This window comes from Cucurbita moschata, unplaced genomic scaffold (genome assembly GCF_002738365.1).
Source record: "Cucurbita moschata cultivar Rifu unplaced genomic scaffold, Cmos_1.0 Cmo_Scf00085, whole genome shotgun sequence".
In the NCBI taxonomy this organism is placed as follows: domain Eukaryota; kingdom Viridiplantae; phylum Streptophyta; class Magnoliopsida; order Cucurbitales; family Cucurbitaceae; genus Cucurbita; species Cucurbita moschata.
Window position 1 is genome coordinate 363244 of NW_019268601.1, and position 13756 is coordinate 376999.

At 35.9% G+C, this 13756-nt stretch overlaps 1 protein-coding gene across 4 annotated transcripts in view; it reads left to right on the forward strand.

Annotated features, from left to right (window-relative positions):
- The first annotated feature begins 7253 nt into the window (after positions 1-7253).
- The window catches only part of LOC111439023 (protein DETOXIFICATION 54-like), an 8456-nt gene continuing 1953 nt past the window's right edge, over positions 7254-13756 (forward strand). The window contains exons 1-5 of one of the 4 annotated variants that reach the window (XM_023076754.1): positions 7333-7396; positions 7927-7979; positions 8063-8116; positions 10143-10250; positions 10328-11203. In XM_023076754.1, coding sequence (XP_022932522.1) covers positions 10197-10250; positions 10328-11203 — 930 coding nt within the window. In that variant the 5' untranslated portion in view covers positions 7333-7396; positions 7927-7979; positions 8063-8116; positions 10143-10196. Of the gene's footprint in view, positions 7397-7926; positions 7980-8062; positions 8117-9142; positions 9929-10142; positions 10251-10327; positions 11204-13756 lie in introns of those variants that run through there. The other 3 variants (XM_023076755.1, XM_023076752.1, XM_023076753.1) reach the window with 3 other exon arrangements.

The window sequence follows — 13756 nt, forward strand, 5'->3', positions numbered from 1 at the left end:
AATTGAGTTGTTCACTAACCGTAAAACCTCACAGATCTCCTAGAGGAGTGTCTAATGGCCAATACACAACAACCAAGAACGGTCCAAGGTTCTCAAACAAAAACCATGACCAAGGGGAGTTGTCCCTCGAGAAAATGACGTAAAAAAAGAAAGTAAGTCATCTTGAAAGAAGTGGGAAAATTATAAATTAAGTATTTGAGGTTTTCTAGCATTAGTATCAACATGGGACGTTGATTTCAATAAAGTTGTGAACCCACTTCAAGTTCTTAAGATTATGGATAGAACGATAGAGTAGAGTTGAGGTAGACCAAGCCATAGATACGTGAGCTACTAAGTCAGACTTCAAACACTTTAGCATTTTCTATTTAACACATTAGTGTAATCGTTAAGAGAAAATGATCGACCCATGTGGCCATTTATTAAATATCACGAACGGATCAAGGTAGCAAGAAAGAAGATGCATGCTTCCCAAGAACGTATGAGCCAAGCAGGACAATGTATCAAAGATTTTCTCTAAGTTTCAATATGGTCGTTATGAGTGACTCTGAGGTCTTATGACTTACTAATGTCCACAACTTGAAGAGGTTCTTAGACTAATTTGTGTAATGTATATAATAAACATAGTAGCTTAGTCAAGGTCTAACCGAGTAATAAAATGAACCCTTAAGCCAACTTGGTGTTTCTATACAGTGAGCTTTATACCAAGTTCTCAGAGTACGAGTCTTGAATGAATAGAAATATTTTCTTTGGACATCGAATGTTGAATAACGTGATCTGGTGTACACTTTAAACGAGGAATAGCTTTATTGGTCTAGACTTGTTCAGAGGCATAAAGTTATAAGTTCTCTCGTTTTGATGATTTGATGATGTAGAAGGTTTACTCGGATATTTTGAATTTGACTTAGTCGATTCACGCAAGCACAACTTGCAGTTACAACGAGCCTGTGACGAGTTTTTTGAAGTTAAGGAATAGGTTTGCCTTAACTTTAGTATATAGTTATGCTAGATGATATATGAAGCTAGTAAAGTCTAACGATGTTACGGAGAGATCTAGTTGGAATACTAGGTAACATCAAAAGGTTAGCATCTTACGACATATTTACTAAAGGAACCTAAGATTATTTGCCCCACCCATAGTTGAATTGACGTTCCTAAGAACCTAGAAGATCTTCACGGCATCTAGGAATGACCAAGGTAACTCACTAGCAGTTAGTAGTACGATGGGTCATCAAGCCCACTGTTAGCAAATATTGTCCGCTTTGACCTGTTACGTATCAGCGTCAGCCTCAAGATTTTAAAACACGTCTATTAGGGAGAGGTTTCCACACCCTTATAAGAAATACTTCGTTTCTCATCTCCAACCAATGTGGGATTTCACAATCCACCCCTTTGGTAGCCCAGCGTCCTCATTGGCACACCACCCAGTATTTGGCTATGATACAGTATGTAACAGCCCAAGCCCACCGTTGACATATATTGTTCGCTTTGGCTCGTTACTTACCGTCATCAGCCTCACGGTTTTAAAATTTGTTTCCTTGGAAGAGGTTTCTACACCCTTATAAGGAATGCTTCGTTCCTCTTACTATTTGTGACAACCCAAGCCCACCGCTAGCAAATATTGTTCGCTTTGGCCCATTACGTACCACCGTCACCCTCACAGTTGTAAAATGTGTTTACTAGGGAGAGATTTCCACACCCTTATAAGGAATGTTTTGTTCCCCTCTCCAATCGATGTGGGACCTCACAGCCTTCTGTCTTCTTCTGTACACCATTATCGCTAGTACTTCCCTACTAAGAGGTAGTAGTATAGGTATCATCGAGGCAAGCTTAGGCCAGATAGTATAGTGCGTCGAGACGACCAAATGTCCTTATATAAAGGAAAAGGCTAGGGGTCCCCTGAACAAGGGCACTAAATAGTAAAACTCGTCCTTAGAGGGGCATGGTGTCATGTAGTAAGACATAGTAGCTAGCACATGGGGGTCACTCCCTCGAACTAGGGTGACTTTATGGTCTTGTGGGAGTGTTCGCTAGCTAACCTCTCATGAATGATGTACAGGTTGACAAACATTATACTATTCCGTCAAATGATTATAAGGTAGCGTCTCAACTCAAAATACTAGTCATTCACTGTGTAAGCAATGCAAATTAAGTTAAATAATAGAATGGTTGAGAAACTTGTGCAAACCCCCGGGGACAAGATTCAGCTCAATAACTTTGAAGTCTCCCAGGTGCTCAAATTATAATAGAGAGTAGGTTCGAACTTCATAGAGCCTAGAGAAAATCTGTGGATACGTGTTTAGTTAAGGATGCGATGAGAGCTTACAAGTAGGTTGCTAACTGAGTACTTTTATACTCACCTCTTTCCACTTCTTTTTTATTTCAAGTGTTCGTGAGCTGCTGATCGAGTGGGAAGCATTTGAGAGCTGCATGGTCATAGAGGGGGACATTCTAGAGTGTCAATTCGTCTTTCTATTTTGATGGCCTAGCGTTCTCATTAGCACACCGCCCGATGTTTGACTCTAATACCATTTTTAATGACTCAAGCTCATCACTAACAGATACTGTTCGCTTTTGCTCGTTATGTATCACTGTCAGCCTCACGATTTTGAAATGCGTTTGCTAGGGATAAGTTTTCACACCTTTATAAAGAATGTTTTGTCCCCTTCTTCAACCGATGTGGAATCTCACAATCCACCCACCTTGGAGACCTAGCGTTCTCATTGGCACACCACCCGGTGTCTGCCTTTGATATCATTTGTAATGGCTAAAACCCATCTCTAACAGATATTGTCTGTTTTTGCTCGTTAGGTATCATTGTCAGCCTCACGATTTTGAAACACGTCTACTAGAGATAGGTTTTCACACCTTTATAAAAAAATGTTTCGTCCCGCTCTCCAACCGATGTGGGATCTCAAAATCCACCCACCTTGATGGCCTAGCGTTCTCACTGGCACACCGCCCGGTGTCTACCTTTGATACCATTTGTAACGGCTCAAGCCCATCACTAACAGATATTGTCCGCTTTTACTCGTTACATATCATTATCAGCCTCACGATATTGAAATGCGTCTGTTAGGGATAAGTTTTCACACCTTTATAAAGAATGTTTCGTCCCCTTCTCCAACCGATATGAGATCTCACAATCCACCCACCTTGGTGGCCTAACGTTCTCATTAGCACACCACTCGGTGTTTAGCTCTGATACCATTTGTAATGACTCAAGCGCATCCCTAACAAATATTGTCCGTTTTCACTCGTTTTACGTATCTTCGTCAGTCTCACGATTTTAAAACACGTCTACTAGGAATACGTTTTCACACATTTATAAAAAAATGAATTATTTCACTTTTAGGTTAATACAATGGATTATTTCAATAATTGTATAGAATAAAGTATCAAAATTGATGGATTAAAGTAAAGCATCAATTAAATGGAATAAATTTGTTTGATTATTTTATTTTATTTTTTATATTTTGTCTAATACGACGGCGTATGAACAACGCTCAACATTCCTCCCGTTTTCCAAGTAACAAACGGGAAAGTCGTGACATATGACTAACAAACCATTAAATGGTGGGCGACAGTTTTTAAAGGGATTCTTATTCTTTGTTTTTATTATTATTTATTTATTTATTTATTTATTATTATTATTATTATTTTGTTAAATTAAAAATTAAGTTTAAAATTCGAACATCTGACTTCTTGTATAGATTTTACTCCCGTTGAAAATTATAACTATAATTATAGAACTTTTAGGACTGTGTCGGTGTCGGGTCGATATTTAATCTTGGAATATTGTCGGGTAAGATTTATTAAATTTAATTTTAATTTAAAAATTATTCAATAAATTAAAAAGAATTCGAGTCTATTTATGTCAAACACCACTTTAAACTTTCGAACATGCTCTTAATCTATACAGAGAACGCGTTTGATTCCGACGACCTACATCAAAGTTGTAAGAAAGAACCACTCGTGTTTGGTGCAGCATCTCTGACCTTATTAACCTAACAAGGGTCCACATTTGTATTCTTTATGACGATTAGTTGGTATAAACATAGTCGTACCTGATTGTGTATGTTATATGGTGGTTGAAGGATACTATGTATTCGGACCGTTAGAGAATCTCCAACGATCCGTTCGCTACGTAGTTGTTAAAACATGGGTAGGGTCCATATGAGTATTGTCACGACTTGATTTTCGAAGTTTCGAAATTCGGCTTTTCCTTTCGAGCTTCCTCTCAAGGCTTTAAAACATGTCGTCTGCTAGGGGAAGGTTTCCGCACCCTTATAAAGGGTCTTTTGTTCTACTAAATCCACCTCCCTTTGAGCCCCGGCGTCCTTACTGGCACACCGCCTCGTGTCTACCCCCTTTGGGGAACAGCGAGATGGCTGGCACATCATCCGGTGTCTGGCTCTGATACCATTTGTAACGCCCCAGATCCACTACTAGCAGATATTGTCCTCTTTGGGCTTTTGCTTTCGAGCTTCCCCTCGAGACTTTAAAACTCATCTGATAGGGGAAGGTTTCCACACTCTTACGAAGGGTCTTTTGTTCTTCTAAATCCACCCTCCTTTGAGGCCCAGCGTTCTTACTAGCACACCACCTCGTGTCTACCCCCTTTGGGGAACAGCGAGAAGGCTAGCAAATCGTCCGGTGCCTAGCTCTAATACCATTTGTAACGACCCAGATCCACCGTTAGCAGATATTATCCTCTTTGGATTTTTCTTTTCGAGCTTCCCCTCAAAGCTTTAAAACGCGTATGCTAGAGAAAGGTTTCCACACCCTTATAAAGGGTATTTTATTCTCCTCCCAATCAACGTGGGACATCACAGTCCAAACTTATTACACGTAAGAAAAAGAAGAAACGGAAAAAATCAAATTAGAACGCTTTTAAAGATATGATTAAAGTAAAATAATCTCTTTTGCTTACTAATTAAATTAATCCAAAGCCATTTTAAAAAAAAAAAAAAAATGCTATATGTCTTCCTAAAGGGAATTGCCTGTCCCCCACTCAATATATTAAACTATTAATAAAAAATAAATATTAATTCCATTTTTATTTTATTTTAATTTGACGAACCTTCCAAAAAAAAATATTCTTAGAAAGTCGTCGAACATAGAATTACTTCAAGCAAAACATGCTTAACTTTAGAGATTTTACGACAAGATTGTACCTATATTTTACTCGAGTGTCACATGCACACCAACTTTCACGTTGGTTCCTTCCCGAACCACATTTTATTATGAGAGATATCGCTCTGATACCATTTTATAACTTCCCATGCCCAAGATTCGGAATCCGAATTCACCACTTGATGATACCAATATTTCCTTGCATCTCATGCGATATGATCATGTTACCTACTCCTCGATTCTTAAGAGTGAAGACTATTCACGAACCATCACGAACCCTTTCAACATGTTTTGTCCTCATTCACATGCATTCTAGGAAAATTCTTAGTAAGTCAGCTAGTGTAGAATTGCTCCAAGTAAAACACACTTAACCATGAAATTCCTAGTTACTATATATACCAACAGGATAAAGAACACTTACACGCGTTTTAATATGAAAAATCTTATAAATGTAAGAATTAATATAAATTAGAAAGAAATGCAATATGACAATCAAATATAAAAAAAAAAATAATAATAATAAAACAACAAAGCGTGATATCCCGCGTTGGTTGGAGAGAAGGACGAAACACTCTTTATAAGGGTGTGAAAACCTTTCTTAGACACGTTTTAAAGCCTTGAGGAGAAGCTCGAAAGGGAAAATCCAAAGAGGACAATATCTGTTACAAATGGTATCAAAGCTAGATACGGAACAACGTGCCAGCAAGGAGACTCAAGTGGCTCTTCTCCGAAGGGGTAGACACGAGACAATGTGCTAGTAAGGATGTTGGTGATTTGGTGGAGTCCCACATCGAACAAAAAAATGAATGAGTGCTAGTGAGGACGCTAGGCTCTGAAGGAATGTGGACAATATCGTTAGCGGTGGAATCGGGCTAATAATAAAAATTCATATCTTTCGTATTAATAATAATATAGTTCTCGATTTTTGTACCTACTTCATTTTGGTCCCTAAATTTTAAAATATATTTTTCTAGATTTTATTTTAATATTTTAAACTTGACATTATTTCCCCCTAATTTATCATAATTTATCATAACGTCCATGCCACCCTATGATAGAACTATGTTGCATTTAAGAATGGACCCACTTCAATATCATTTAATAATTAATATAATATTAATTTTATTATCATTTTTAATTTAACATCTTTTTATATATATATATATATATATAAATATATATATAAAAGACACAATCGCACTTTCGAAGGCAGCGGACTAGCGATTGTGCGGCACTCACTTTCCAACAACAAGTGAGCTAAGCCAATTTGTTCTTGCGTCGCCTACGGCCAAGCGACGTATGATCGAGCCTCTAGCCTCAGTTTTAAAAGAAGATTTTAGAAAACGAGGAGAGAGGAAGATTTTAGAAATAGAGATTTTGGAAAGAGACGTTATATAAACAAGCAAGAAAAAGATAACAACGGCTTAGCATATATAACCTTGGGTAGAGAGAAGTTGACATCTATATATATATATACACACACGACGGCATCACAACTTGAGACCATGACACATGCATAGAATAGTGATATTTATTTTCTTAGACTTATACTAGAATAGGATATTTTTAATTTAAATGCTTATTAACTTTATTTAGCTTTTTATTGTGTCGTTTTAAAGGTGTTTTCGAAACACGTAAGTCAATGACTGTGTTTTAAGACAAAGATTACGTTTTATGGAATATATATATATATATATATATATATATGACGACATCGCAATTTAAGACTATGACACATGCATAGGGTAGTGATATTTATTTTCTTAGACTTAAGTGGATGTTTTTAATTTAAATATTTATTTAGCCTTTTGCTATATCGTTTTAAAGGTGTTTTCGAAACACGTAAGTACATAGATGTGTTTTAAGACAAATGTTACTTTTTATGGAATTTAAATGAAGTCCTTTCGCATTTGATCTTAAATTAAAAATTATGTTTTAAAATATATATTTTTTTTTTACAGAAATATCAAAAGCAAATAAAATATTAAGAAGTTTCTAGTAAATTGTCGCACCATAATATATTTGAAGGGCTAAAACGGAATAAACAAAAAGTTTAGGGATTAAATTGAGATTTAAATTTCAAATAAAAATAATAAATAAATAATTTCAATAAATAAATCTGGAGGGAAAATGACTGAGAGACATGGACGCTTCCCTCCCATTCTCCTTTTCTTCTCCCCTCCTTCTTCCTTCCGTTTCCACTCTCTTTCTTCATCAGAAACTTCGCCATAGCTTCAATCCTCGACTTCCACTTCCGTTTCAGGTGATCAATCTATCTTATTCTTTATTCATTTCTGAATTCTTTAGTTTACGAACTGATTTTAGCATCGGATTGCGCCGTCTGATGTGAGGAAGAGGATGTTAATAAGAAACGTGCGCCGGAAGTTTTCCGGCGGTTTCTGGCGTTTTTATTCGTCTGAAAACCGCCGAATATTGGCGGTTATTACTAAGTAGATGAGTTTTTTTTTTTTTTTTTTAAGAGAACCTAATTTCTAGTACGTTTGTTACACGATTCTCTATTTGATTATCTTGATCGAGTTTCGACCATTACTTGTGGAGTTGATTTGAAATTTGTGTTGTATTGTGGTGTAGTGTTCATTTGAGTGCCTTGATTTATTTTTCAGATTTGGATTTTTTAACTTGGCTGATTATTGTTTAGCGTATTTGTAGAGGAGTTTGAGAATTTTACTGAATGCGTTTGGAGGCTACGATTTAGAATTTGTTTTTACGTTTTGATTTGTTTGCGAAGTAGAAGACAATGGAAGCAATGAAGTTGGATGTGTATTATTGCAGTGTTCAATAAGTACAAAGGAATATCGGACAGAGGCTATGAGGAACTTCGTTATGTCGGAATTTTCTATTAATCTAGATTCATTAATATATATATTTTTAATTTTCTCAATCATTAACTTGAATAATATTGATTCAGAAAGAGCTAACGGGAGCCAGTGTACCAACAGACATGGCCTACAAATTCTAATTTGTGAGTGGATAACATTTCTTTTGGCTGAGTGCATTAACCTCTTACCAAATTTCTTTTATTGTATAAATTAGTGAATTTGATTATATTTTTTTTGTTTTTTTGGTTCAACATCATGTGCGAATGGGTGAGAATTTGAACCTTTCATGGAAAATACATAGTTTGATCATTTAAGTAATGCTTAAATTAATATTGTAGAGTTTATTAAATGCTTTAGTTAATTGCTAACAAAAGACCATTGCATCAAGTTTCTATATATTGGACTTATTATAACATTTGCTTTACAATCGCTAGAATACATTTGCCAATTGGTTTTTTTTTTTTTTTTTTTTTTTTTTTTTTTTTTTTTTTTTTTTTTTTTTTTGCAGCTTGTGATTTTCTTAATTTGTTTGGTGATAATTCTTTGTCATTCATTTATAGGTTAATTGCACGTGATATTGTTTTTCCAATTATTTAGCTCCGGAATAATAAAAAAATAAAAAAAATCTATTTATTCATATTAGGAATTGAACTTGCATATACGTATATATATATATATTTTTTGTTTCTTTGGTTCTCGTATGCATATTCAATGCTTGCTTTTTATTCTCTCATTTGCATATCTATGTAACTATAGTTTTTATAGTTTTTCTTAAGTGGGTTGTGGTTCTATTTTACCTATAAGAGTAATCCATTAAGAAATATGATTTTTAAGCTACAAATATTATAAAATTTGAGGTCCGTATGATTATTGTATCGAATATTTTGTTGGGTTAGTCATATTTTTTCGACGTCCTTAAATATATGGATATATAAATGCTTTCCACGTAAGAAGCATATATGTTGTATCTTTTATTTATTTCTTTATTTTAGAAAGAATAGATTGTTTCAATTGACTTGTTGTGTGTAAGAGTCTCTTTATAGTTCTCTTTATGGTTACATTCTCTTCTATTAAAGTAGTCATACTCTTAAAAAATTTTGACGGATTTTTGTGTTTGAGAGAAACTTTTGAGTTAATAATTTCATATTTTGTTTAGTTGTGAATTCTAGAGGATAAGTGGATATGTATCTGTCTTTTTTTCTGTTCCAACGTTTATGAAGTTTGAAAACACAATTTTGGTCATAGGAAGCACAAGAAAATTGGAGTTTTGAGTCCAGTCTCCATTGCTGTTGGCCTTCAAGTGCCGACTCTTCCAACCCTCATATTTGACCCGTCCCCACCCACTCTGTATTCGTGTGGCACACATGGTGGGTCGTGCCGAAAAGAAAAAAAGATTTAACTTTTCGGTTTCCCACGGTTTAAAGAGAGTATAAAAAGTAGAAAATCTTGGATATTAAAAGTTATCAATCATCGAAACGCCAACAAATGGATCCGTTTCTTTTTGCCGTCCCTTTCCGTCTGCCCCTTCCTCCTTCCCCCTTCCGTTGTCTTTCCTGCTTACTTATCTCTATTCCCTTGTGCTGCTACCATCATTTTCATAAACTCTAAGCTCTAAACATTCAACTATTTGTCAATATGTGCGTGTGGTAGGTAGTAGGCCATAGCAGCCACTTTATAAGTCATTTCTGCTTTTCTAAGCACAAATATATGTCGCTCTGTGTATATAATACAACATGGCATGGGCGTGCATGTATACCTTAATAAAATAAAATAGCTGATCAAAAGCACTTGAGCATTACATCGTATTTTATTTCCTTTTTGAGGTAAACAATTAAAATTCGAGATTCCTGCTTGGTTGTTTCTGTCTTCCTTCGTCTTCTTATTCATTCCTAGCTTTTGCTTGCTTCTTCTAACTCCTGCACTTCAGAGTCAGACTTCTATACCAGCGTAGGAAGGTATGTTTCGTGCCGATCAAAAAGTATCAAACATATTTTAATAAACTCGTATCTCATTAATAGTTGAACTATTTAGGCTGTTTTCATACTCTACTCTGTTTTCCTACTCATTGTTCTAAATGCCACACTTTCCATTGGAGGTCTGTATTCATCGATAAATTTTATGACGTCGATTTCTCTTTTGTTCATTGTTTGATCGAGTGTGTCCATGCAGCTTATACGCCTCGTCGAGAAATTAAAAAAAAATATAATTTCTTGGTTGGAAAAAATGGAAGTCGGAAACCCAGATGCCTCTTCAATCAAAGCCCTCTCTGTTTCTCAGGTACAGAAACGAACCAAAAATTTAACATCCCCCGGTTTTTGTTCAAGATTTGAAGATTGTATAACGGCTAATTACAGGTGGTAGAAGAGTTGAAAGAGCTGTGGGGTTTGACCTTTCCGGTAACTACCATGAACTTTTTGGTGTTTTTAAGGCAGGTGGTCTCTGTCTTGTTCTTGGGCAGAATTGGAAGCCTTGAGCTAGCAGGTGGTGCACTTGCTATAGGATTTACAAATATCACAGGCTATTCTATTATGGTGGGTTTAGCCGCTGGGTTGGAACCCTTATGCAGCCAAGCCTACGGAAGTAAAAATTGGGATCTCCTCTGTCTTTCTCTGCAACGCATGATCTTAATCCTCCTCTTTGCAACTATACCCATCGGTTTTCTCTGGATCAACCTTGACAACATCATGGTGTCTTTGGGTCAAGATCACCAAATCACAAGGATGGCGGCTATTTATTGTATTTATTCTCTTCCAGACCTTTTAACAAACACCTTGTTGCAACCCTTAAAAATATTTTTGAGGTCACAAGAGGACACGAAACCCTTGATGTATAGCACTCTGGTAGCAGTTGGCCTTCATGTGCCTCTGAATTACATGATGGTGGTGGCGCTGGGGATGGGAATGCAAGGAGTGGCAATGGCTTCGGTGATAACAAATTTGAACATTGTGGGATTGTTATCTGGATACGTGTGGGTGTGGGGAAGGAAAGGGGTGATGAGATGGACGTTGAAGGTGGGTGAGGTTTGTGGAGGCGTGGGGCCAGTGATGAAGCTAGCTATACCGAGTTGCTTGGGAATATGTTTGGAGTGGTGGTGGTATGAAATAGTGACAGTATTGTCTGGTTATTTATCCAATCCAACGTCGGCTGTGGCCGCCACTGGGATTCTCATCCAAACTACAAGCATGATGTACACCGTACCCCTGGCTCTCTCTGGTTGCGTCTCCTCCAGGGTAAGTTTCCTCCCCAATCTCTTATAATTATTATGTTTTTTTCTTACATTTTTCTCGTCGTATCTATAAATCTAGAAAAATTGTGAAAACACTACGTAGATTTATCTCTGTCGTATCTATAGTCTGCCAATTATTATTGTGATTATCTTTGTGTATTATGTAATCATTAATTTTTGACAAGTCATATGCTTGTTTCTCATGATCCTTGTTTAACATTTGTCAATTGTACAGTTTGTCAGTCAATATCCGGTATGGTCAACCGGTAAAAACCTTTAATTGAGTAAAGCTATAAATTTACAGACTTATTACCAATAACCCACGTCATTTTCTAATCCTATATTTCGATGTGGAACCTTTCATTTTCAGCCGTCTCTCTCTCTTCTTTGTTTGGTTATAGGTATATTAGCATTTTAGGACATTTTGTATCTTACACGGCTGCATATGAACTCCATATCTTCAAAAGGGATAAATCCTTAGTGCGTTTTTCCCTTTTAGATTAGACCTTAGTGGTTCTTACTCTGGAGGTGGTCTCCGTCGACCACTGCTCGTGCGCGTATCTCTCTCTTTAGGTAGAACACACTCCTTTCTATGTATTTGGCTAATTGTTTAGCCGCCCGTTCATCTTCAGCCTACGAGCACCCATCAGTGAACTGTCACGCATTGAAAGAGAGGTTTTTTCTCTAGGTAAACTTTCTGGCTATCTTGCACCATAGACCTTTTATCGCTAGGCGGCCTAGAGGCCTTAACTTTTTTCTCTTGATTATGAAACTTTTCCCCTTATTATCTTACTTGTCACCCTATACAAGATGAACTCTTCTTATTTTGAGCCATGTTAGTATTAAGATTTGTCCTCGTTTGGTACTTTGGGCTTGTGGAATGAATACTTTACTAATAACAATCCCGGTTTTGTGGTTCATATTTCTACCAGTTTGATTATCAAATCAGCCCAGTAAGATGTCCGTTCTTCCCAATAGAAAATAAGGGAAGATAGTTTTATCTCTCTTTCGTAGGAGATAGTTTCTTTGATGAACACAACTTTTTGTAAGAAATACCTTATTAACCCTAATTGAAAAGATATTACAAAAATACTCTGAATAAGCTACTTCATGTACTATGTATATCTTTGGGATAAAATTAGGTTGGAGGGGTATTTATAGTAAAAGCTAAACAATTTATTCCTAAAATATATAATCATTTATTTTTAAAATATCTTAATTCTTTTCTTAAAGTAATAGGTATCTAATACTTAAATCATTCTCTTAAAATATCTAGGTATAATTTTTCTAAACAACAAACTCTATTATGGGAGTGGGAGTGGGAGTGAGGATGTTTTTAACATTCTTTAGTTGTTTTTGTTTACCCTTTATTTCTATGTTCATGGTTCAGTAGAGATTGCTGTTTGAAGTACATGCCATTTCATGGAAAGATTTCTTCAAACCAGTTCATTAATTTGGAAAAACTGGAAAATCTAGTAAATTTTTTAAGCCATGAATCTAACAGCATTTAAATTTAAGCTCTCCATTAACAGTGGGGCTGAAATTATATTGGCATTTATTTGGGCACATGATGCCTATTTGTGCGTCTGGGAGGCGCAGAACCATGATGCATAAGATAGCATGGGTTTTGGAGAACGGGAGGGGGTGAGAAGAGGGTAGCACGTGTACGTAGGGACAGCCTATCCACTGATGATCTAAAAAGTTGTGTACACGAGGGGTCCAGTAAGAAAATTTTGTAGTATTCTTTCGTATAGGCACCGCACTCATTTATTATGCATCAGTATTGTTAAGTACCAATGAAGTTGACTAGAAAAGGAAGAGGTCGTCTGAGAACCATTATTTTGATATGAATTATGTTTGAGTGCAACTTAGAAGTAAAATCAGGAGAGGTTTGGTGGACAATATTATTTTGATACGTTGTCTTTGTCAATTGATATCTCAAAACTATCCAAGATCTGAAGGACTTATTTAAACTTATAGGAAAAAGGCCCTCTACCTGAAACTCAAAGTGTTGAGGATATTTAGTTTTAATTATAGTTTACTATATGGATCATATTTGACCTTTTATGATCGACAAATATCTTATATAATCTTCCATTATAGTTTAACATATCGAAATTGGCTAGAACTTCTTCTTCATGAATAGTTCCTTGATCATATGATCGGAACTAGTCGATCGGATTTGAATTGGAGGTCTTGAACTCGAGTTTGTGAAAGACTCTTGCCGCTTCTTTCATTTAAACCTTTTTTTTATTGCCTTAAAAGATCCGGCTTCTTCTTTCTTTTATGAATCCAGCTAGTTAAAATCCTTTCTTCTCTTGAGTGATTGCTTGAGTTAAGCCTAATTTCCTCGTTTTGAGTCCCGATTTTTAGTCCTTGGAGGATCTTTCGAATCTTAGCACAATGGATTCTATAGGCCTTATTTGTACTCTTTTGGAAGCATCTGGAAATGACAGGGGATTAGTTTTAATGTCCTTAAACAATTCTAAGGATTTTAAGGTCATTCAAAATTGTTTTTTTTTTTTTTTTTTTTTTTTTTTTTTTTTTTTTTTTTTTT